Source organism: Triticum aestivum, chromosome 2A (assembly GCF_018294505.1).
Source record: "Triticum aestivum cultivar Chinese Spring chromosome 2A, IWGSC CS RefSeq v2.1, whole genome shotgun sequence".
NCBI lineage: Eukaryota > Viridiplantae > Streptophyta > Magnoliopsida > Poales > Poaceae > Triticum > Triticum aestivum.
Window position 1 is genome coordinate 67,006,417 of NC_057797.1, and position 22,866 is coordinate 67,029,282.

General features: G+C 46.1%; 1 protein-coding gene across 1 annotated transcript; it reads left to right on the forward strand.

Annotated features, from left to right (window-relative positions):
• The first annotated feature begins 17,138 nt into the window (after positions 1 to 17,138).
• Positions 17,139 to 19,677, forward strand: LOC123187515 (pentatricopeptide repeat-containing protein At3g18020-like). The gene has a single exon (XM_044599387.1). It carries the CDS (start codon positions 17,308 to 17,310, stop codon positions 19,507 to 19,509), a length of 2,202 nt encoding a protein of 733 aa, XP_044455322.1. The 5' UTR covers positions 17,139 to 17,307; the 3' UTR covers positions 19,510 to 19,677.
• The last annotated feature ends 3,189 nt before the right edge of the window (positions 19,678 to 22,866 follow it).

Below are 22,866 nucleotides of genomic sequence, written 5' to 3' on the forward strand. Positions count from 1 at the left end.
TTGCGGAACACCACCAAAGGCTCACCGTATTATCCTTCGAGTCACCCCCAATGGATGAGCCTCGAAACACTCGAGGTTGGTCTTGAAGGCGACCACCACACCTTTACAAACTTCTCCGGAGCACACCACAAGCACGGAAGCTTCCGGAGGAACCTCTAACCGCCTAGGAGCCCAAGCTCCAAGAGTAACAAGTCAATGGGGAAGAAATGTTGCGGGGAACGCGATTTGGTTTGGTCAAGTTGTAGATCGGGTCTTGCTCTCCCAATCCCCAAAGTTTCAACAAGTTTGGGTGGAGGGATTGAGAGTATTGAGCAAAATGGGGTGTAGCAATGGTGGAGCTCAATAAGACATTAGGGTTAAGGGTTGGAGGTGGAAGAAGGGCATATATATAGTGTTCATGGGCTGGTGGGGATTTCTGCCCGTTGGACCCCGTGCGCACGGGCTAAGTCAGCCCCGTGCGCACGGGGTATCCAGAGACAATCGCACCACCCCGTGCGCACGGGGGTCAAAAGACCCCGTGCGCACGGGGTATCCAGAGAGTTACGTTGTACCCCGTGCGCATGGGGGTCAAAAGACCTCGTGTGCACGGGGTACCCAGAGAGTTACGCAGTACCCCGTGTGCACGGGGGTCAAAAGACCCCGTGCGCACGGGGTACCCAGTAACTTTCTGTTGCAACTTTCTAAGTACCACAGCACACACACTAGGTTCATTTTAGGGGGTCGAAGTGGGAAGGGTAAAAGAGTAAGTCTAGGCAAAGGCATTCCCACACGACATTTATCCACACAAACCCCTCTTAATAGTGTGGTCTTTCCTACGACTCGAAGCAAACCAAAACTAAACCTTCGAAGCGTCGAAAGACCACGCCTTTGTCCGTTTTGAAATGGGGGGGGGTCACACGTCTCCATCGCGGGCACTTAGAACCAATAACCTGAGATAAACTTTAGCAACCGATATTAGTTCAACTAACCACATTGTCATCACACCATAATATAGCTTAAGTGCCATTAGCACTTTCAATCTCCCCCTTTTTGGTTTATTGATGACAACGTGGTTAGAGCATGGCAAAGAGGATAAACAGATAGAAAGCCATGGAACAAATAATGATCATGATAGCTCCCCCTATATGTGTGCCCGAAAACAAGAATGCATCTAGTACACCCATAGGAGGTTCGACCAAGATCATTATTGTTAAGTCATGAGATTCATCAAAATAAACCTATAACGGTGCCTAGATCTCATGACACAGTGTGGTGAGCAAATAATGTGAGACCCAATAAGCATAAGAGGATAATTGCAAGGTTCAATAATAAAGCTAGAGTCTCACAATAACGCTAGAGTCTCACAACCACACAGATGGAAAGGAAATAAGAGTATCTCAAGCCAACTAAAACCAACCGACAGCGAGAAACACGAGGCTTGAGATCTCAACACACCCACGAACGCACCACACACCCACGAACACACAACCACACACACCACTTCTCCCCCTTTGTCATCAAGACAACAAAAAGGAGACAAATGGCGACACGAGACCCACTAGACAAGAGGAGGAGCACTCGAGGCATCATCATCATCATCAAAATGCCACCCGGCCATTGGGAAAGACTGAGCAGTGGCCTCACTGTCGACGTCCTCTGAACCTGGACCGACCTCCTCACCAGCAGCAGCCCTTGCTGCCTTCTGCTCATGCCGAACAAGCTTCTCCTTGTTGATTTCCTTGATCTGACGACGCTGAATCGACTAACACATCTTGAACATGTTGCTCAAGGTCTTGAACAGCGACTTCTTCTCTCCCTTGGCAAAGATGGCCTCAGAGCCAACAGACTTGGCCTTACCACGAGGGATCCGTGCAGTAGAGGACATGCCTGGAGTGTAAGTAGCACGATCCTCAGGCCTAGGGTTGCGCCCCTTCTTGATGGGCACATAGGGAGCAGGAGCAGCTGGGGTCCAGTTGGAGTTGCGCTTGGGAACAGTAGTCTTGAAGCTGGCGATGTACTTTGCTGGACAGACGGTCTGAATCAACGCCTGTATGAATGTTGCATAGATCAAAGACTTGTTCTCTTGTACACACTGATGCAGCTCGTAGTACATGAAATCCAGAACATCCACTTTCTTCTTCTGATGAAGATACACAAGACATCAAGCATGGAGCTCCGAATGTTATGGGAATCCCCGGCCTTTGGAGTGAGGGTATACCGTAGGATATGGCGCATGGTGTCATAGAGGGGCAAGAGGTCTTTGATTGACCCAGTGACAAACGACTTCTCCTGTTTGTAAGCAAAGGCAATCTCATCCTTAGTGCGCTGCCCACTTTCCCGAACAATGCCAAACTCATCAGAAACAGTCTCTTCATCCATGAACGGGTAGGGAATGATCTCGGAGAACTTTGCCATAGGAGCTGAGCACTGATGCGTTCAGGACATCCATGTGAGGGTGCGAGCAGAGTCATTGGAGAAGTACAGAGTGGAAAAGAACTGCATCACTAGATCTTCATTATAGGGGTGGTTGAAGGTGACAAACGGAATCAGACCCAGTCGTCCAAGAGCGGAGTACACAACGGGATACAGATGATCATTATCGCGCAAACTCTCAGTGTTGACTTGCTTGTGAGGAGCAAACTTCTTTGACTTGGTCATAAGAAGCTCGTGATAGATTCTTTGCTGAAACTCATTCTTGAAACGGGGATCCATTCCCATACTCGTGGCCTTAACATACGGATGGCTCAGTCTCTCAGCCCAGATCTCTGGCTTGGTCCACTTGACAAGAGGCATATTCCGGAGGTCACGCCTGCCCGGAGTGGCTTCCTCCGGACTAGACTCCTCTTCCTCTTCCTCATCTTCCTCACCACGATCATCTTCTTCTTCTATCTCATCATCTTGTGAGTCATATTCTTCCTCAGGTTCATCGGAAGCCTCAACAACGGGCCGCTTTGAGGCTGCACATCGAGCACGGACCTGACCTGTCCCAGACCCCTGACCCATGCCTTCAGACGGCTGACGACGAGCAATGGTGAAGTCCTTTGATCCTCCTTTTGCACGCTTGCGACGAAGCTCAGACCTCTTGTCAGCGGAGTCTGAAACACACGCAAAAATCCAACAACACAAAGCACGAAGCACAAATGAGTACAAGTGCAAGATGAATGGCAAGGAGATAGACAAAAATATAGGCAAAAGTTCCTGGATAGCCCGTGCGCACGAGGGTTTAGACCCCGTGGGCACGGGGTACCGTGCGCACGGTACAGGACTGTGGGCATGGGGCCCCGTGCGCACGAGGGTCAAACACCCCGTGGACACGAGGGTCTCCCAGCGGCAGCCACTACCAGAAAGAACTCCGGGAGTGGGTGCAACAGAGGGACCAAAGGATCTAAGCACTAGACTTCTATCTACAAACTAGTTGAGGCCAAACGAATCTAGGGAGCAAAGAAACCCTAAAGCTAGAAAATTAGATAGGAACTCAAGGAGATAGAACAAAGGAGACAAGACCAACCGGAGGAGGACCCCATTTGGATCCAGATCCATGGAGGAAGAACTCCGACGAAGCCCGGAGGAGCTCCGGCGAGTGGAGGCGACGGCGGCGGCGCTGGAGGCTTCCTGGGGAGAGGAGGGGCGAATGGGTGGGAATGAACCCGAGCCCCCCCTCCCACGCCCCACCTCTTCAGAACCAGAAACCGCAGACCCCATGCGCATGGGCTAAGTGAGCCTCGTGCGCACGGTACAGAGCCTGTGGGCACGGGGGGCCCCGTGTGCACGATACAGGCCCGTGCGCACAGGGTATTCAGGAACTTTGACATGAGTGGATTTTTAAATACAGGGCTGAGTGAAAACTCTTACCCCTACTTCACAAAGCACTCGGTCTACATTTCTGAATACGCCGCGAGGAAAGTCCTATCACTATGGAAAGGTTATATGTGGAGCACTTGTACCAAAAGAGAAGCGAGGAGAACAAACCAAAAAAACACACCACACAAGCGAAACAAACACGGACACAACCCTCAAGCGAGGGCGGTGGCCGAGGCCACCATGTTTGAGTTTACTTGGTATGGCACCGCGAAGATATGAACCTTGGGCCCAAGACCAATACTCATCTTTGAAGCACAAGTACCACCTAAAGTGGCTTATGTGAAAGATTGTGTTTGTTTTATGCACTTCTAGGATAAGATAGCTCATGAGTTGAGCTAGCTCCCCCTAGACATGTGCCTACATCTAAGCAAGATAGTACATGAGTATGTGTGTGTGAGCAAGAGTTTCATCCGAAGTTACTAATATCCACGATATTTAGCTCATGCCTTAACTCGCGGAATCTTGCTTCGTCAAGGGGCTTGGTGAAGATGTCTGCTAGTTGATTCTCGGTGTTGACATGGAGTAACTCAATGTTTCCCTTGGCCACATGATCTCTAATGAAATGATGACGAATCTCAATATGCTTGGTCTTGCTATGTTGAACCGGATTCTCGGCGATCTTGATGGCACTTTCATTGTCACACCAAAGAGGCACTTTGTCACATTTGACACCGTAATCCATCAAAGTTTGCCTCATCCATAATAATTGGGCACAACAACTTCCGGCAGCAATATACTCGGCTTCGGCTGTGGAGAGAGATATACAATTTTGCTTCTTTGAAGACCAACTTACCAACGATCTCCCTAGGAATTGACATGAGCCGGATGTGGACTTGCGATCAACCTTGTCTCCGGCCCAATCCGAATCCGAGTAACCCATTAACTCAAATGATGATCCCTTGGGATACCAAAGGCCCAAGTTTGGGGTATGAACCAAATATCGAAGGATCCTTTTCACTGCCGAATAGTGGCTCTCCTTAGGAGCGGATTGAAATCTTGCACACATACACACACTCAACATAATATCTGGCCTAGATGCACAAAGGTAAAGCAAGGAACCGATCATAGAGCGATATACCTTTTGATCCACTTCTTTACCATTTGGATCAAGATGAAGTTGACCATTTGTGGCCATGGGTGTCTTCATTGGCTTGACATCTTGCATTTTGAATCTCTTGAGCATGTCTTGGATATAACGAGATTGATTGATGAAGGTTCCGCCTCTCAATTGCTTCACTTGAAAACCGAGAAAGAACTTCAACTCTCCCATCATGCTCATCGCAAATTCCTTAGTCATAAGATTCTCAAACTCAACGTTAATAGCATGGTTAGTTGACCCAAAGATAATATCATCAACATATATTTGGCAGACAAACAACTCTCCTTTTACCCTCTTCGTAAAGAGAGTGGAATCTATTACCCCAATCTGGAACCCCTTCTCGCTTAGGAACGCCGTAAGGTGATCATACCAAGCACGAGGTGCTTGTTTGAGTCCATAGAGTGCCTTATGGAGTTCATAAACGTGAGAGGGATGATCGGGGTCTTCAAAACCGGGAGGTTGCTTGACATACACCAACTCCTTAAGAGGACCATTAAGAAATGCACTCTTAACATCCATTTGATATAATTTGAAATCATGATGAGAGGCATAAGCAAGCAAGATGCGAATGGATTCGAGACGGGCAACGGGGGCAAAAGTTTCACCAAAGTCCAAACCTTCAACTTGGGTGAAACCTTGTGCCACTAACCTTGCCTTGTTCCTTATTACTTGTCCATATTCATCTTGTTTGTTCTTGAAAATCCACTTTGTTCCAATGACATTATGAAATTCCTTGGGTCTTTCTACAAGGGTCCACACTTTGTTGCGTGTGAAGTTGTTGAGTTCTTCATGCATGGCATCTATCCAATCCGGATCGTCAAGGGCATCTTCCACCTTAAGGGGTTCAACACAAGAGACAAACGAGTGATGTTCACAAAAGTTTGCCAAACGTCTACGAGTAGTTACCCCCTTTTTGATGCTTCCGTAGATGTTCTCGGTGAGGTGTTGAAGATGTTTCAGCTTGGCGGCCACTTTTTGCTCTTTGCGGTCAAGCTCTTCTTCACTTGGTTTTGGACTTGATGAAGAAGCTTGCCCTTGAGATTGCTTTATCCTTGGAGACACTCTTCTCTTTGCAACCATAGGTTCTTGCTCAGTAGGAAGTGATGACGATGAAGACACTTGTGGTTGGGGTTGATCTAGATCTTGATCATGACTTTGAGCTTGATCTTGAGCCTCAACGATTGGTTCTTCATTATTCGGAAGAGTTTGCTCTTGATCTTGCTCAGGAATATGAGGGTCTTGATCTTGTTCTTGGATAGGTTCATTACTTCCCAAGGCATCTTGTACAAGTGGTGTCGGTGATGACTTCCCTTGTGGAAAATCCTCAAGAGGGGCTCTTACTCCTTCTTCTTCTACTTGGACATGGGGTGTTTCTTGTGGGAGAATGTGGCCTATCCCCATTGTCCTTATAGCTTGTGAAGGAGCCTCATCACCTACAACACTAGGAACAATTTGCTCCATGCGGGAGCCGTTATCTTCATCAAACTCCACATTTACCGTTTCCTCAATGCATCCGGTGGATTTATTGAGAACTCGGTAAGCATGAGAGTTTGATGCATATCCAACAAATATGCCCTCATAAGTTCTAGACTCAAATTTAGCTAACCGGGATTTTTTGTTTAAAATGAAACACTTACAACCGAATACCCGAAAGTATTTGACGTTGGGCTTTCTCCCGATTAGGAGCTCATAAGGGGTCTTGTTCTTGAGCTTGCGAAGATAAAGCCGGTTTGAAGCATGGCACGCGGTGTTGATGGCTTCTGCCCAAAGCTTGTATGGTGATTTGTACTCATCAAGCATGGTCCTAGCCATCTCAATAAGAGTCCGATTCTTCCTCTCCGCAACACCATTTTGTTGGGGAGTATATGGTGCGGCATATTGGTGCTTTATCCCCTCTTCACTCAAGAATTCATCCATTGTATAGTTTTTGAACTCGGTGCCATTGTCACTTCGGATTGCCTTGATCTCACAGTTATGTTGACGTTGAGCTTCTTTGGCAAAGTTGATGAAGGTTTCTTGAGTTTCATCTTTAGTCTTGAGAAAGAACACCCAAGTATATCTTGTGAAGTCATCAACAATGACAAGGCAATATCTCCTTCCTCCCAAACTATCATATGTTGGAGGCCCAAATAGATCCAAATGGATAAGCTCGAGGGGCCTCAAGGTGGTGATGATAGTCTTCACTTTATGAGCTTTTTCATGAAGCTTTCCGGCAATGCAAGCACTACAAGGACGATCTTTGGCAAAAGACACATTGGTTAGTCCAAGAATGTGCTCCCCCTTTAAGAGAGCTTGTAAATTTCTCATGCCCACGTGGGCTAGCCTACGGTGCCATAGCCACCCCACGTCGGCCTTGGCCATTAGGCATGTTGCAAGATGAGTTTTCTCTTTCGAGAAATCAACCACGTAAAGGTTGTCTTCAACATGCCCAACAAAGACCACTTTGAGATTGCTTCTCTTAAAGACGGTCACATGGAATTCACCAAAATGTGAATCATATCCGGCACGAGCCAATTGAATAGTTGAAAGTAAATTGTAGTGAAGGGATTGGACAAGCATGACATTTGCAAGAGATGAATCATTAGAGATTACCACCTTGCCCAAACCCAATACCTTTCCCTTGCTATTGTCACCGAAGGAGATGTTCGAAGAGGCCTTGAGTGAATCAACGAACTCCACAAGCATCTCCCTTTCTCCGGTCATATGATTGGTGCATCCACTGTCGATCACCCATTGAGTTCCACCGGAGACATAGTCCTACAATAATCAAGCTTTGGTTATAGGTACCCATTTTGCAATGGGTCCTGGTGAGTTAGCAACGAGGGTCTTGGGAACCCAAATAGTCCAAGCATAATCATCATAGTTAGTTCCAACAAATTTTGCAAAGGTATAGCCATCATCTCCTCTCATGAGAACATATGATGGATTGTTCTTGCCAGCAAAATTCTTGGGAATGGCCTTGTCCCTAATGACCTTACCATTCCCAACACCCTTCATTTCCTTCTCCTTCTCCTTGTGCCCTTCTTGCACAAACACTACCTTTTGGGGAGGGGAAGGAGTCGGACCGATCTTCTTGTTGTTGTTCTTCTTCTTTTTCTTACCACTCTTAGATGCGGGATTGAACCCAACTCCCTCCTTGGCAACACACTCCTTTTGGTTTCTCAAGAGATCGTTTAGGTTTTTCTCCCCTTGGATGCATGATACAAGCCCTTTCTCAATTTGAGCTTTCAACTTCTTATTTTCCTCTTGAAGGGAGGTGCAATCATGAGCAAAGTTAGTCGTACAAGCATCATCATTTAAATCAATACGAGGTACGGAAGTGAGAGCCTTAATGGTTGTAGCTTTTAATTGAGCATAAGACTCAGTGAGAGCAATGAGGTCACCTTTGACAACCTTGGAACTAATCACAAGGAACTCATGCTCCTCAACAAGTCTTGTATGGACAACTAGAAGTTTTTCAACTCTAACGTTAAGAGCATCTTTATTCTCAAGAGCAAGTTGCAAAGCATCATTGGTTCTAACAAAGTCAATTTGATGAGCAGATAAGGCTTCCTCAAGTGACGCTCTCATGACACTCTCTTCATTAAGTTCGTGCTCGAGGAGATCAACTCTCTCTTTTTCCTCTATAAGGAGGTTCTCAACATTCTCAATAAAGTCATTGCGTTCGGCGAGTAACTTAAGGAGATCGCCAAAACGAGCACAAGCTTCACCATGAAGAGTTTTCATGAAAGCCATTAAGGATTCCTCATCATTATCCACACCCTCCTCACACTCATCCTCCACTATCTCACATGAGACATTGGGAGTGTAGTTGTCGGGTCTCTTGGGTTTGGACTTTGTTTTTACCTCTTTGGCCATGAGGCATCGATGAGTGAATGGCTTGTACTCGTTTGGAGAGTCGAAGAGGCCGGTGGTGGAGGAGGAGGTAGTGGCATGCATGGCGAAGGCGGCCGTGCCCACTTGATCATCATCACCGTCATCTTCATCTCCAGACATGTATTCTTCATGAACAAGAGCCTTGTCATCCTTCCTCTTTGCAAACTTGGTGAACTTCTTCTTCTTAAGCACAAGCTTCTCGGACTTGTCTTCACGTCTCTCATATGGACAATCATGAACAAAGTGTCTTGGGCTATCACAATTGTAGCATTTCCTTCGTCCAAAAGATCTTCCTTGAAGATTTCTTCCTTTGTTTGCCATGGTCCCGGAGTACTTCTTGACTAAGAGAGCCAAGTCTTCTGCAAAATCATTTGCCGGGCACGAGGTATCATTATCCTCCTCACATATCTCTTCACTCACTTCTTCCTCCCTTGAGGATTGGCTCATCACTTTCTTGGCCTTCAAGGAAAGATTGGAGTTCTTGGTTGCTTGAGCTATTGCAAATGTTTTCTTGGACTTGTTTTCCAAAAGAACATGGGTAGAGAAGGTGCAAACAACTTGAGCCGAAGTCAACTTGTGATAGTCCGGACGTTGATGAACCATCATGACCATGGTATGTTCCGTGAGAACCATAGCATCTATGAACTTGTCCTTGATGAAATCATCATTTGCCCAAGTGCACCCAAAGGTTCTCAAGTTGAGCACAAGGGACTTCAACCTTCGGTAAACCTCTTCTGCTGACTCACCCTCATTCCTCACAAAGAGATTGACTTCTTGTTTGAGCAAAGCCAACCGAGATCTTCGAATTGCTTCATCTCCCTCAAGAGCCTCCTCAAGGCAAGCCCAAATTTCCTTTGCGGTTTTGAGAAGAGCAATGGAATCACTATAGTCTTCAGTCACAGCGTTGCAAAGCATGTTATGTGCGGTAGCATTGAGTTGATCGTCAACTGCTTCCCTTGGAGTGAGATTCATTGGGTCCTTGGGGTTGAATCCATTGACCACAATCCACCACAATTGAGTTGAAGCACTGCGCATGTGAGACTCCATATCTAGCTTCCACTTAGCAAATGCATTAGCTTTCAAAGGGGGCGGAGGCCCAACAGGATTAATGCGGGGATGTTGCAAGGGTTGAGGAGAGTAAAAGGGTTCCACGGCATTATACTGGGGAACTTGAGTACGAGCCGGAGATGCAAGAGGTTCCCTCGAGTCATCCGCATCATGAACCTCATTTGGATTAAATGAGTTTGATGCGGACGTTGATGGCTTTAGGTGAGCATCAATTTCCTCCTTGACCGAGGCTTGAACCTCTTTCAACATAGAGACTTTGAGGTCCGCAAACATTGAAAGAAGATCGGTCGCGGTCAAGGGGACATTCGGGTTAGTAGGAGCGGCAGGAGCAACGACAGGAGCACCAAGTGTCTCAGTCGCGGCGGGGGGTTGGTTTTGACCATCCCCCGCAACGGGTAGGCCACCTCCCTCATTCCCTAGATCGACCATATCCTCTAAGGTTGTAAAACCTTATATAAGAGCACGAGGCTCTGATACCAATTAAAAGGATCAATACAGTCGACTAGAGGGGGTGAATAGGAGACTACAAATTTTAATCTTTCTTGTAGATTTTAAGGCTTAGCGGATAAAAGAGTTCACTAGATATGCAACTAGGTGAATGCAACCTATATGACAAGCAAGCTCCAAGAGAGAAATGCTAGGCAACACACTACTTAGCAAGCCAACAAGCATACAACAGCAAAGAAAGGTGCGGGAAAGGATTAACCACAAGTGAGACGAGGACACGGATTTTAACCCGAAGTTCACTCTTCCTTGGGGAAGAGCTAATCTCCGTTTGGAGCGGTGCCGGAGCCAAAGCTTGCGGAACGCCACCAAAGGATCACCGTATTCTCCTTCGAGTCACCCCCGACGGATGAGCCTCGAAACACACGGGGTTGGTCTTGAAGGCGACCACCACACCTTTACAAACTTCTCCGAAACATACCACAAGCACGGAAGCTTTCGGAGGAACCTCTAACCGCCTAGGAGCCCAAGCTCCAAGAGTAACAAGTCAATAGAGAAGAAATGTTGCGGGGAACGCGATTTGGTTTGGTCAAGTTGTAGATCGGGTCTTGCTCTCCCAACCCCCAAAGTTTCAACAAGTTTGGGTGGAGGGATTGAGAGTATTGAGCAAAATGGGGTGTAGCAATGGTGGAGCTCAACAAGACATTAGGGTTAAGGGTTGGAGGTGGAAGAAGGGCATATATATAGTGTTCATGGGCTGGTGGGGATTTCTGCCCGTTGGACCCCGTGCGCACGTGCTAAGCCAGCCCCATGCGCACGGGGTATCCAGAGACAGTCGCACCACCCCGTGCGCACGGGGGTCTTTTGACCCCCGTGCGCACGGGGTACCCAGAGAGTTACGTTGTACCCCATGCGCACGGGGGTCAAAAGACCCCATGCGCACGGGGTACCCAGAGAGTTACGCAGTCCCCCGTGCGCACGGGGGTCAAAAGACCCCGTGCGCACGGGGTACCCAGTAACTTTCTGTTGCAACTTTCTGAGTACCACAGCACACACACTAGGTTCATTTTAGGGGGTCAAAGTGGGAAGGGTAAAAGAGTAAGGCTAGGCAAGGCATTCCCACACGACATTTATCCACACAAACCCCTCTTAATAGTGCGGTCTTTCCTACGACTCGAAGCAAACCAAAACTAAACCTTCAAAGCGTCGAAAGACCACGCACTTTGTCCTTTTTGAAATGGGGGGTCGCACATCTCCATCGCGGACACTTAGAACCAATAACCTGAGATAAACTTTAGCAACCGATATTAGTTCAACTAACAACATTGTCATCACACCAAAATATAGCTTAAGTGCCATTAGCACTTTTAGGTGTCCTTAGATTATCTTGGGGGTGCCATGGGCATCCCCAAGCTTAGGCTCTTTCCACTCCTTGTTCCATAATCCATCAAATCTTTACCCAAAACTTAAAAACTTCACAACACAAAACTTAAACAAGAAAATCTCATGAGCTCCGTTAGCGAAAGAAAACAAAAGACCACTTCAAGGTACTGTAATGAACTCATTTTTTATTTATATTAGTGTTAAACCTACTGTATTCCAACTTCCCTATGGTTTATAAACTATTTTACTAGCCATAGATTCATCAAAATAAGCAAACGACACACGAAAAACAGAATCTGTCAAAAACAGAACAGTCTGTAGTAATCTGTAGCTAGCACAAGATCTGGAACCCCAAAAATTCTAAAATAAATTTCTGAACGTGAGGAATTTATCTATTAATCATCTTCAAAAAGAATTAACTAAATATCACTTTTCAAACAAAAATGGCAGCAGTTCTCGTGAGCGCTAAAGTTTCTGTTTTTTACAGCAAGATTAACAAGACTTCCCCCAAGTCTTCCCAACGGTTCTACTTGGCACAAACACTAATTAAACACAAAAAACACAACCAAAACAGAGGCTAGATAAATTATTTATTACTAAAAAGGAGCAAAAAGCAAGGAATAAAAATAAAATTTGGTTGCCTCCCAACAAGCGCTATCGTTTAATGCCCCTAGCTAGGAATAACAAGCAAGGATAGATCTAGGTATTGCCATCTTTGGTAGGCAATCCATAAGTGGCTCTCATAATAGATTCATAAGGTAATTTAATTTTTTTCTAGGAAAGTGTTCCATGCCTTTCCTTAACGGAAATTGAAATCTAATATTTCCTTCCTTCATATCAATAATTGCACCAATCGTTTTAAGGAAAGGTCTACCAAGAATAATAGGACATGAAGGATTGCAATCTATATCAAGAACGACAAAATCTATGGGCACATAATTACTATTTGCAAAAATAAAAACATCATTAATTCTTCCCATAGGTTTCTTAATAGTGGAATCCACAAGGTGCAAGTTGAGAGAGCAATCATCAAAATCACGGAAACCTAACAAATCACACAAAGTCATTGGAATCGTGGAAACACTAGCACCCAAATCACACAAAGCATAGCATTCATAATCTTTAATTTTAATTTTAATAGTAGGTTCCCACTCATCATAAAGTTTTCTAGGGATAGAAACTTCCAACTCAAATTTTTCTTCATAGGATTGCATCAAAGCATCAACGATATGTTTGGTAAAAGCTTTATGTTGGATATAAGCATGAGAAGGATTTAGCATGGATTGCAACAAGGAAATACAATCTATCAAAGATAAATTATCATAATTAAATTCCTTGAAATTCAAAATAGTAGGTTCATCAATATTTAAAGTTTTGATCTCTTCAATCCCACTTTTATCAATTTTAGCATCAAGATCTAAAAACACCGAATTCTTGGAATGCCTTCTAGGTAAAGGTGGGTCATATTCAGTCCCATAATTATCAAGATTCATATTGACAAACAAAGATTTAATAGGGGCCACATCAATAACTTTTAGATCTTCATCTTTATTATCATGGAAACTAGAAGAACACGCTCTTATAAAGGAATCTTTCTTAGCATGAATCCTAGTGGTTCTTTCTTTGCACTCATCAATGGAAATTCTCATGGAATTGAGAGACTCATTGATATCATGCTTAGGTGGAATAGATCTAAGTTTCAAAGAATCAACATCAAGAGAAATTCTATCAACGTTCCTAGCCAACTCATCAATCTTAAGCAATTTTTCTTCAATCAAAGCATTGAAATTCTTTTGCAAAGTAATAAATTATTTAATATTAGATTCAAAATCAGAGGGCATCTTATTATAATTTCCATAAGAATTGTTGTAGGAATTACCATAATTATTAGAGGAATTACTAGGATAAGGCCTAGGATTAAAGTTTCCTCTATACACGTTGTTACCAAAATTGTTCCTACCAACAAAATTCACATCCATAGATTCATTATTATTCTCAATCAGAGTAGACAAAGGCATATCATTAGGATCGGAAGAAACACTTTTATTAGCAAATAATTTCATAAGTTCATCCATCTTTCCACTCAAAACATTAATTTCTTCTATAGCATGCACTTTCTTATTAGTAGATCTTTTAGTGTGCCATTAAGAATAATTAACCATAATATTATCTAGGAGTTTAGTAGCTTCTCCTAAAGTGATTTCCATAAAAGTGCCTCCCGCGGCCGAATCTAAAAGATTTCTAGAAGCAAAATTCAATCCGGCATAAAATTTTTGTATAATCATCCACAAGTTCAAACCCCGAGTAGGGCAATTATGTATCATTAATTCATCCTCTCCCAAGCTTGTGCAACATGTTCGTGATTAAGTTGCTTAAAATTCATAATATCGTTTTTAAGAGAGATGATCTTAGCGGGAGGAAAATACTTAGAGATAAAAGCATCTTTGCACTTATTCCACGAATCAATATTATTTTTAGGCAAAGATGAAAACCAAGCTTTAGCATGATCTTTAAGCGAAAAAGGAAATAGCTTCAATTTAACAATATCATTATCCACATCTTTCTTCTTTTGCATATCACACAAATCAACGAAGCTATTTAGATGGGTGGCGGCATCTTCACTAGGAAGGCCGGAAAACGGATCTTTCATGACAAGATTCAGCAAGGCAACATTAATTTCACAAGATTCGGCATCGGTAAGAGGAGCAATCGGAGTGCTAATAAAATCATTGTTGTTGGTATTGGTAAAGTCACACAATTTAGTATTATCTTGAGCCATCGAGACAAGCAAGCAATCCAACACACAAGCAAACAAGAAACGGGCAAAAGGAGGCAAATAGAGAAAGAGAGGAAGGATAGAGAGAGAGGGCGAATAAAACGGCAAGGGTGAAGAGGGGGAGAGGAAAACGAAAGGCAAATGGCAAATAATGTAATGCGGAAGATAAAGGTTTGTGATGGGTACTTGGTATGTTGACTTTTGCGTAGACCTCCCCAGCAACGGCGCCAGAAATCCTGCTTGCTACCTCTTGAGCACTTGCCTTGGTTTTTCCTTGAAGAGGAAAGAGTGGTGCAGCAAAGTAGCGTAAGTACTTCCCTTAGTTTTTGAGAACCAATGTATCAATCCAGTAGGAGGCTACGCGCGAGCCCCTCGCACCTACACAAAACAAATAAATCCTCGCAACCAACGCGATAAGGGGTTGTTAATCCCTACACAGTCACTTACGAGAGTGAGATCTGATAGATATGATAAGATAATATTTTTGGTATTTTTATGATAAAGATGCAAAGTAAAATAAAAGCAATGAGAATAACTAAGTATTGGAAGATTAATATGATGAAGATAGACCCGGGAGCCATAGGTTTCACTAGTGGCTTCTCTCAAGAGCATAGGTATTTTACGGTGGGTGAATGAATTACTGTTGAGAAATTGACAGAATTGAGCATAGTTATGAGAATATCTAGTCTAGGTATGATCATGTATATAGGCATCACGTCCGAGACAAGTAGACCGACTCCTGCCTGCATCTACTACTATTACTCCACACATCGACCGTTATCCAGCATGCATCTAGAGTATTAAGTTCAAGAGAATAGAGTAATGCTTTAAGCAAGATGACATGATGTAGAGGGATAAATTCATGCAATATGATAAAAAAACCCATCTTGTTATCCTCGATGGCAATAATACAATACGTGCCTTGCTGCCCCTACTGTCACTGGGAAAGGACACCGCAAAATTGAACCCAAAGCTAAGCACTTCTCCCATTGCAAGAAAGATCAATCTAGTAGGCCAAACCAAACTGATAATTCGAAGACTTGCAAAGATAACCAATCATACATAAAAGAATTCAGAGAAGATTCAAATATTGTTCATAGATAAACTTGATCATAAACCCACAATTCATCGGTCTCAACAAACACACCGCAAAAGAAAATTACATCGAATAGATCTCCACAAGAGAGGGGGAGAACTTTGTATTGAGATCCAAAAAGAGAGAAGAAGCCATCTTGCTAATAACTATGGACCCGTAGGTCTGAGGTAAACTACTCACACTTGATCGGAGAGGCTATGATGTTGATGTAGAAGCCCTCCGTGATCGATGCCCCCTCCGGCGGAGCTCCGGAACAGCCCCAAAATGGGATCTCGTGGATACAGAAAGTTACAGAGGTGGAATTAGGGTTTTGGCTCTGTATCTAATCGTTTGGGCGCACATAGGTATATATAGAAGGAAGAAGTACGTCGGTGGAGCAACAGGGGGCCCACGAGGGTGGAGGGCGCGCCTGGGGGGTAGGCGCGCCCCCCTACCTCGTGGCCTCCCTGTTGGTTGCTTGATGTAGGGTCCAAGTCTCCTGGATCATGTTCGGTGAGAAAATTACGTTCCCGAATGTTTCATTCGGTTTGGACTCTGTTTGATATTCCTTTTCTTCGAAACCCTAAAATAGGCAAAAAAAACAGTAATTCTGGGCTGGCCTCCGGTTAGTAGGTTAGTCCCAAAAATAATATAAAAGTGGATAATAAAGCTCAATAATGTCCAAAACAGTAGATAAATAGCATGAATCAATCAAAAATTGTAGATACGTTAAAGACGTATCACGGTGGTTCGAACAATGCAACTGCCGAGTTTGTGAATTTGTTGGACACCAACGTCGTTGACATCGATAAAGCCCCGTTCGCCGTATTCGACTACAATGAAACAGGCGCAATCTTTTGCAAGGCCCTCTTTTGTGTTTGTCATACTGAACTTGACTTTTATTTGCGCGTAAAACTGTGTCATTAGGTTTGAATTTGAACTTATTTGTGGAAACCTATGTCAAACGCGAGAATTGTCGTTTTCTGTTTGCGGGCCGTCGCCGCTGTGTCCGAGCAGAACCCGCAGAAGCCGACCCGTAAAAAAGTATATTCCGCGAATATACTTTTTTACGGGTCCGTTTGGGGGTCTGCATCTGTGACAGCCCGAGCCAGCCCGCAAATGCGGTTTTGCATGAACTGCAAACGCGTTTTGCGAGCCGGCTGGATGCGGGGTCTGCTAGAGTAGCTCTTAGAGATGGAAGAACCGCATCCCCCCCCCCCCCCCCCCCCCCCCCGCGCGGCCATTGTCACCATCGATCTAGTCATGGCGGCGATGGATCAGAGGTCCTTCTCGTGCATCTGTGGTCATCAACACATAGGACGACGACCATGGTTTCCATTCTATCTCCCATGACAGTTCAGATATGTCAAAAACTATCCGCTTTTATGTAAAATTATTCAAGTATGAATGGATATCGCTTGGGTTGTTTAAATATGCATCAAATTTGTTCAATTTCATTAAATTTTGATCGAAATACAACCGGGCATATGAGGCCAGCTTTACGGTCCGCGGACCGGTGCGGTGTGTATAACAGTGAAAGTAGAACGAGTATGTGATCACAGCAAAATAAGGAAAAAAAAGCTAGTAACCTGAACTGAATTGTCAGTTACCCGCTAAGTTCAGGCGGGCCCCCGATACGATGCTCGTCGGCGGGAACCTGCCCGCGGCAGATCGCAGAAACTAGAGCGACCGTGCGACGGCGTCGTCGGGTACCGTCTCGACCCTGCGCCTCCTTTCGCCTCCGACATGATGGCGGCCGCAGCGCATCCCGGGCAGCCGGACCTGGGCGGACTGGTGGACGCGCTCTGCGCGTCCGGCCGCTCCGCCGAGGCGCACCACCGCGTCGCGCTCCTCCTCTCCTCCGCATCCGCATCCGCGTCGCGCCGCCTCGACGCGCCCACCGCCAACGGCCTCCTCGCCCGCCTCCTCCGCGCGCGCACGCCCCTCCTCACGCTCCGCCTCGTCCAGGCCGCCCCGTTCGCGCCCTCCCTCCCCAACTACAACCGCCTCCTCGCCCTGCTCTCCTCCGCCGCCGCGCCCTGGCTCCTCCTCCTCGCCCACCGCCTCCTCCTCCGCATGCGCGTGCCTCCGAGCGCCGTCTCCTACGCCGCGCTGCTGGACGGCTACGCGTGCGCCGCGGACCCTCGCGCCGCCCAGAAGCTGCTCGACGAAATGCCCCGCTGGGGGCTCGCCCCCAGCTCCCTCGCGCGCACTTTCCTCGTCAAGGCCTTCCTCCGCAGCCGCGACGTCGGCGCGGCCATGGACCTCGTCGACAACCGGCTCTGGCCCAGCATGGAGCGCTGCCACGACGAGGACCAGGGGCTCAAGAACGCGGCCTTTGCCAACCTTGTGCAGTGCCTGTGCGTCGAGGGGTTCTTCCACATTGTCTTCCGCGTCGCCGAGGAGATGCCGCAGCGGCGCTGCCTCGTCCCGGACGAGTTTGCCTATGCCCAGATGATTGACTCTCTCTGCCGGGCTGGACAGCACCATGGCGCCTCCAGAATAGTGTACATCATGGGGAAGAGGGGCCTGTGCCCAAGCACCCTGTCCTACAACTGCATTGTTCACGGGCTATGCACCAGCCAGAAGCCCGGGGGACGCCTGAGGGCGTACCAGCTGGTGATGGAAGGTGTGCGTTCCGGGTACCGACCGAGAGAGGTAACATACAAGGTACTCGTCGAAGAGCTCTGCCGGGAGAAAGAGCTTGCCAAGGCAAAGGATGTCCTGGAGCTGATGCTGCAGCCCCAATGTGGGCATGACAAGCCTGACGAGGAGACCAGGACTAGGCTATACAATATGTTCCTTGGGGCACTGCGTGCTGTGGACAACCCAAGCGAGCAGCTCAGTGTGCTCGTGTCCATGTTGCAGGGGGACTGCAAACCGGATGTGATCACTATGAACACTGTCGTTCATGGCTTCTGCAAAGTTGGGCGTACCCAGGAGGCTAGAAAGATTTTGGACGACATGATTAATGGGCAATTCTGTGCTCCTGATGTTGTCACCTTCACCACACTCATTTCGGGATACCTGGATGTAGGTGAGCATGCAGAAGCCCTCCATGTGCTGCACACTTTGATGCCCAGGCGCCGGTGCGCCCCTAATGTTGTCACTTACAATTCTGTCCTCAAGGGATTGTTCTGCCTTGGGCTAGTTGACAGAGCAATGCAGGTCATCGATGAAATGAAATCAAGTAGCATCACTGCCGACTCTGTAACTCACACTGTGGTGATCAAAGGGTTGTGCAACGCGGGGCAGCTTGAGAAAGCAAAGGCATTCTGGGACAATGTAGTCTGGCCATCAGGGATACATGATGGTTATGTGTACAGTGCAATCTTGAGAGGCCTCTGCAAACTGGGGAAACTGGAGCAGGCATGTGATTTCCTATATGAGTTGGCAGACTGTGGGGTTTGTCCCAGTGTTGTCTGCTACAACATACTCATTGACACTGCCTGCAAGCAGGGATTGAAGAAGTTGGCCTATCAATTGGTGAAGGAGATGAGAAGGAATGGCCTTTCACCGGACGCTGTGACTTGGAGGATTCTTGAGAAATTGCACCTTTATGGCAATGAAGAGCAAGAGGAGCACCAGGTCCCCACTTATCATATCGATCAAAGTTCTGCAGATGACAGAGTAGAGCCTCTCGTCTCAACAAAAAATGAGATACCTTCGTTGTCATCGTCATCATCGTCAGAACCTTTGGATGAAGTATACAAGAATAACAACGAAGCTAAGGTTGAAGAAGCTGGAAGGTCACCAGAAAGGACTGAGAACCCATCAGATCTTACTGAGCCAGCAAAGGAGCAGAACTATCTGATAGACAGTTCAGTGGTTGGACCAACAATGGACAAGGATCATACAATCAGTGATGATGGCTTCAACAAGCAGGATGAGCAACCTCTAAGAGAACCACTTTCTGGAGTAGCCAGAAGGGTTTTTGGCTTGCTCTAGAACAAGAACAAAGTGTTGCTGGTTAGAAGGGGCACATATTAGAACATTGTGCAATGAAGGCTAAATTTTTATTGTTATTTTGGACTTGTCAATGAAGGCCGAGTTAGTGACAGCAGCAAAGCTGGTTACCTGTCCACCTATTGGAGAATAAGGCTTGAGCTTGACTGACACGACTGATTTTTAGCTGTACTTGACATAAGCTTGTCGATAATAAATCTGACATGTTTTATAAGTGCATCTCTACTCAGTACTCACCCAACAACTGAAATCCATAATTTTGCAGAAACCGATGGAGAGTAAAGAACACTGCATGTAGTGCCTTCAGATTGCTCCAGTTTTGCAATTGCTCGCCACTGTCAGGTCTTGTTGTATTTGTGATGCATATGAAGATACTTGGGAGCATGCTCTACTTTATTCTACAATGTCTAAGTGCACCTGGGCTCTTTTGGATGAAGACCTCATGGAGATGCTTGCAAGCCTGTGAATCATTGATTCAAGACATTGGGGTTTCAATATATGTAAGAGCATGTCAAAAGGTGAGACGGCCAAGGTACTTATCACTTCATGGGCGGTATTGTTGGCGCGTCGCAAGGTATGAGAGTGTTTTGACAAGGACTGATGCTACTGTCGGACTTGTTAACTGTATGCTGCTGGCCTGGAGTTCATCTATGAAGAGCGGTTGTTGGAGTCCTCGGAGCGCCTCATCTACGCCGGGATCTCTGAAGAGACCTCCCCAGCGTCGGTCGTGCTCCTGATGATTGACCGTGGGCGTACCATAGTCTACGCCAAGCCTGGCGACCAGCGGTGGGCTGTGATTGAGCATGACGAGATCGGGAGACCCAATCGCTACGCATCATATCGGCTATCGTCGGCATCAACCCTGCAGGGGCGCTTCTACTTTGCGACTCTTGAGGGGAATATAATGCATGTGAGGCTCTGCCCTGAGCCTCAGTTGGTGCCCATAGTCGTGAACCAGCCCAAAACCAGGGGAGAAGTGTCCTCCTACCTTGTCCCTCCCGACGACCACCGCTGCGGCGGCATGCTCATGGTGCGCTACTACCTCGACCTTGATCACCTCAGCGCTGACGAGCGGAGAATAATGACGCGCAGGAGGAAGCGCATGGATGTGATCAGGGTGGAGAACAGGCTGAAGGAGTGCTGGTGGAACCTGATCCAGGTGTTCGAGGTGAATGTGTCCGGAAAGAGGCTCGTCCCGGTGGAGGACATTGGCCGCCACCACGCGGTGTTTGTCGGGGAGACGGCATGCTTCTCCCTCTCTGCCAGGACGTTTCCGTGCGTGGCTGGGAACGCGGTGCACCTGGGGGCGACCGGTGCCCACTACCCTCCCGTCGGTGTGCGGTATCTGGCGGACAAGAGTGCGGATCCACCGTTTGAGTTCACCACTGACGGGCCAGCTTCTCCCGATGAACCAATGAAATAGTACCACCGACATAACAGACCAGAGCTGAATCTTTTTCTTGACACTGGACCAGAGCTGAATCTGGTGCCTCTTGCTCGCCCCTGTACACTGCAAGAGTACCTCGTCTGTTGCGCAGGCCTCCCTGGCGGCCTAAAGGACTAATCAAATCCTGAGCAAGTTAGGTATGCCGTCTGTCCGTTATTGGGTTGTGTGTTCTTGAGAAGTTTAAACATCAATCCTACCTATAGCTCCTCGGTTCATTTCTCCCTTGTGTTGCCCCAAAAAATTATGAGAGATGGGCAATAAAGTCTAGAATTATGCAATAGCAGTTGTTACCTCTAAAGTTCAAGCTGATGTATTCTTCAAATACTTGCCTCGGTTAATTTCTCGTGTGTTACTCCAGGAAATTCTGAAAGATGAGAATACAATCCAGTGTAGGATTATTTATGCAAGATCGCTTGTTTTCTTCCTTCCAAATTTTAAATGATGTGTTATTGAAATACTATGTGGTTCTGAGGATATATATAGAAATTGCATAAGAACCTATGGTGCTAATCCATACAGCAGGAACCAAAACCTACATCAGGATATAACTTTTAGCTTTTGTGTGAACTCCATGCCCATCTTTGTGTGTAAGCATCAATTGTGCAATGACTAAAGAGCGATATGCGTGCAATCTTTTTAGCTCCTCGGGGGCAACTGTTGGGTGAGGCATGAACATGTAGGAACATACAAAACTTAAGAAACCTGACACCAATACACAGAGGAACAAAATTGGATAAAAATACCAAAGGTATCCATGAAAGCTCCTTATCTTGCTAAGAACTACGTTGAATCATTTAGAGATGATGAGAAAGATGGCCATAGGCTCATTTTCAAAGACTACAAAAGAGTACAGCCCATGCAGCTCCCCTGTTTTCTTCTTTTTTCCTTTTGGCCTCTAGGCCTTTTTTCCCCTCCTTTTCATCTAGACACTCTGTTTGCTGACGATTCTCTAATTTTGATGAGAGCAGATGTTACTAATGCAAATACTTTGAGAGCAATACTAGATGAGTATTCTGCTGCATCAGGCCAAATGGTGAGTGAAGCCAAGTGTTCAACATTTTTCAGTCCTAATACCGATGTTGAGGTGAAGGCAGAGATGTGTCAAGTTCTGAATATTATGACCGGATCTCTCTTGGATAAATATTTGGGCCTCCCATCTATGATTGGGGTGGACCGGGTGGACTGTTTTAAACACCTAATAGAGACAATTCAGATTCTGGTTAATGGATGGAAAGAGAGAACTCTATCCTATGGAGGAAAAGAAGCCTTGCTGAAAGCGGTGGCCCAAGCCATCCCTACATATGCGATGAGTGTGTTCAAATTCCCAAAAAAAGTTTGTAAGGGGATCACTGATGCAATGTCGCAATATTGGTGGGGTGACGATGAAAGCCAACGCCGAATGCACTGGTTTGCATGGTGGAAAATGTGTGTCCCCAAAGATAGGGGTGGGATGGGTTTCCGAGATATTCATTGTTTTAACTTAGCCATGCTTGCTAAGCAATGTTGGAGGCTTATCGATAACTATGACTCTCTTTGTGCTAGAGTGTTGAGATCACGTTATTACCCTTCAGGAGATATTTTGAATTGCGAGTTAAAGAAAGGATCATCCTATGTATGGCAAAGCATATGGGCAGGAATCCAAACCTTCAAGAAAGGAAGCATCTGGAGAGTTGGGGATGGTACAAAGATTGATATTTGGGAGGACTGCTGGATCCCGAATAGTTCATCAAGGAAGATTTTAACAGTGAGAGGGAACAGAGTCCTTTCAAGGGTGAATGAGTTGATTGACCCCTACTTGGGTGAATGGGATGAAGATCTTATTAGAGAGAATTTCTGGCCTATTGATGCTGATCGTATCCTTCAGATTCCCTTATACCGTCAAGGGACGGTAG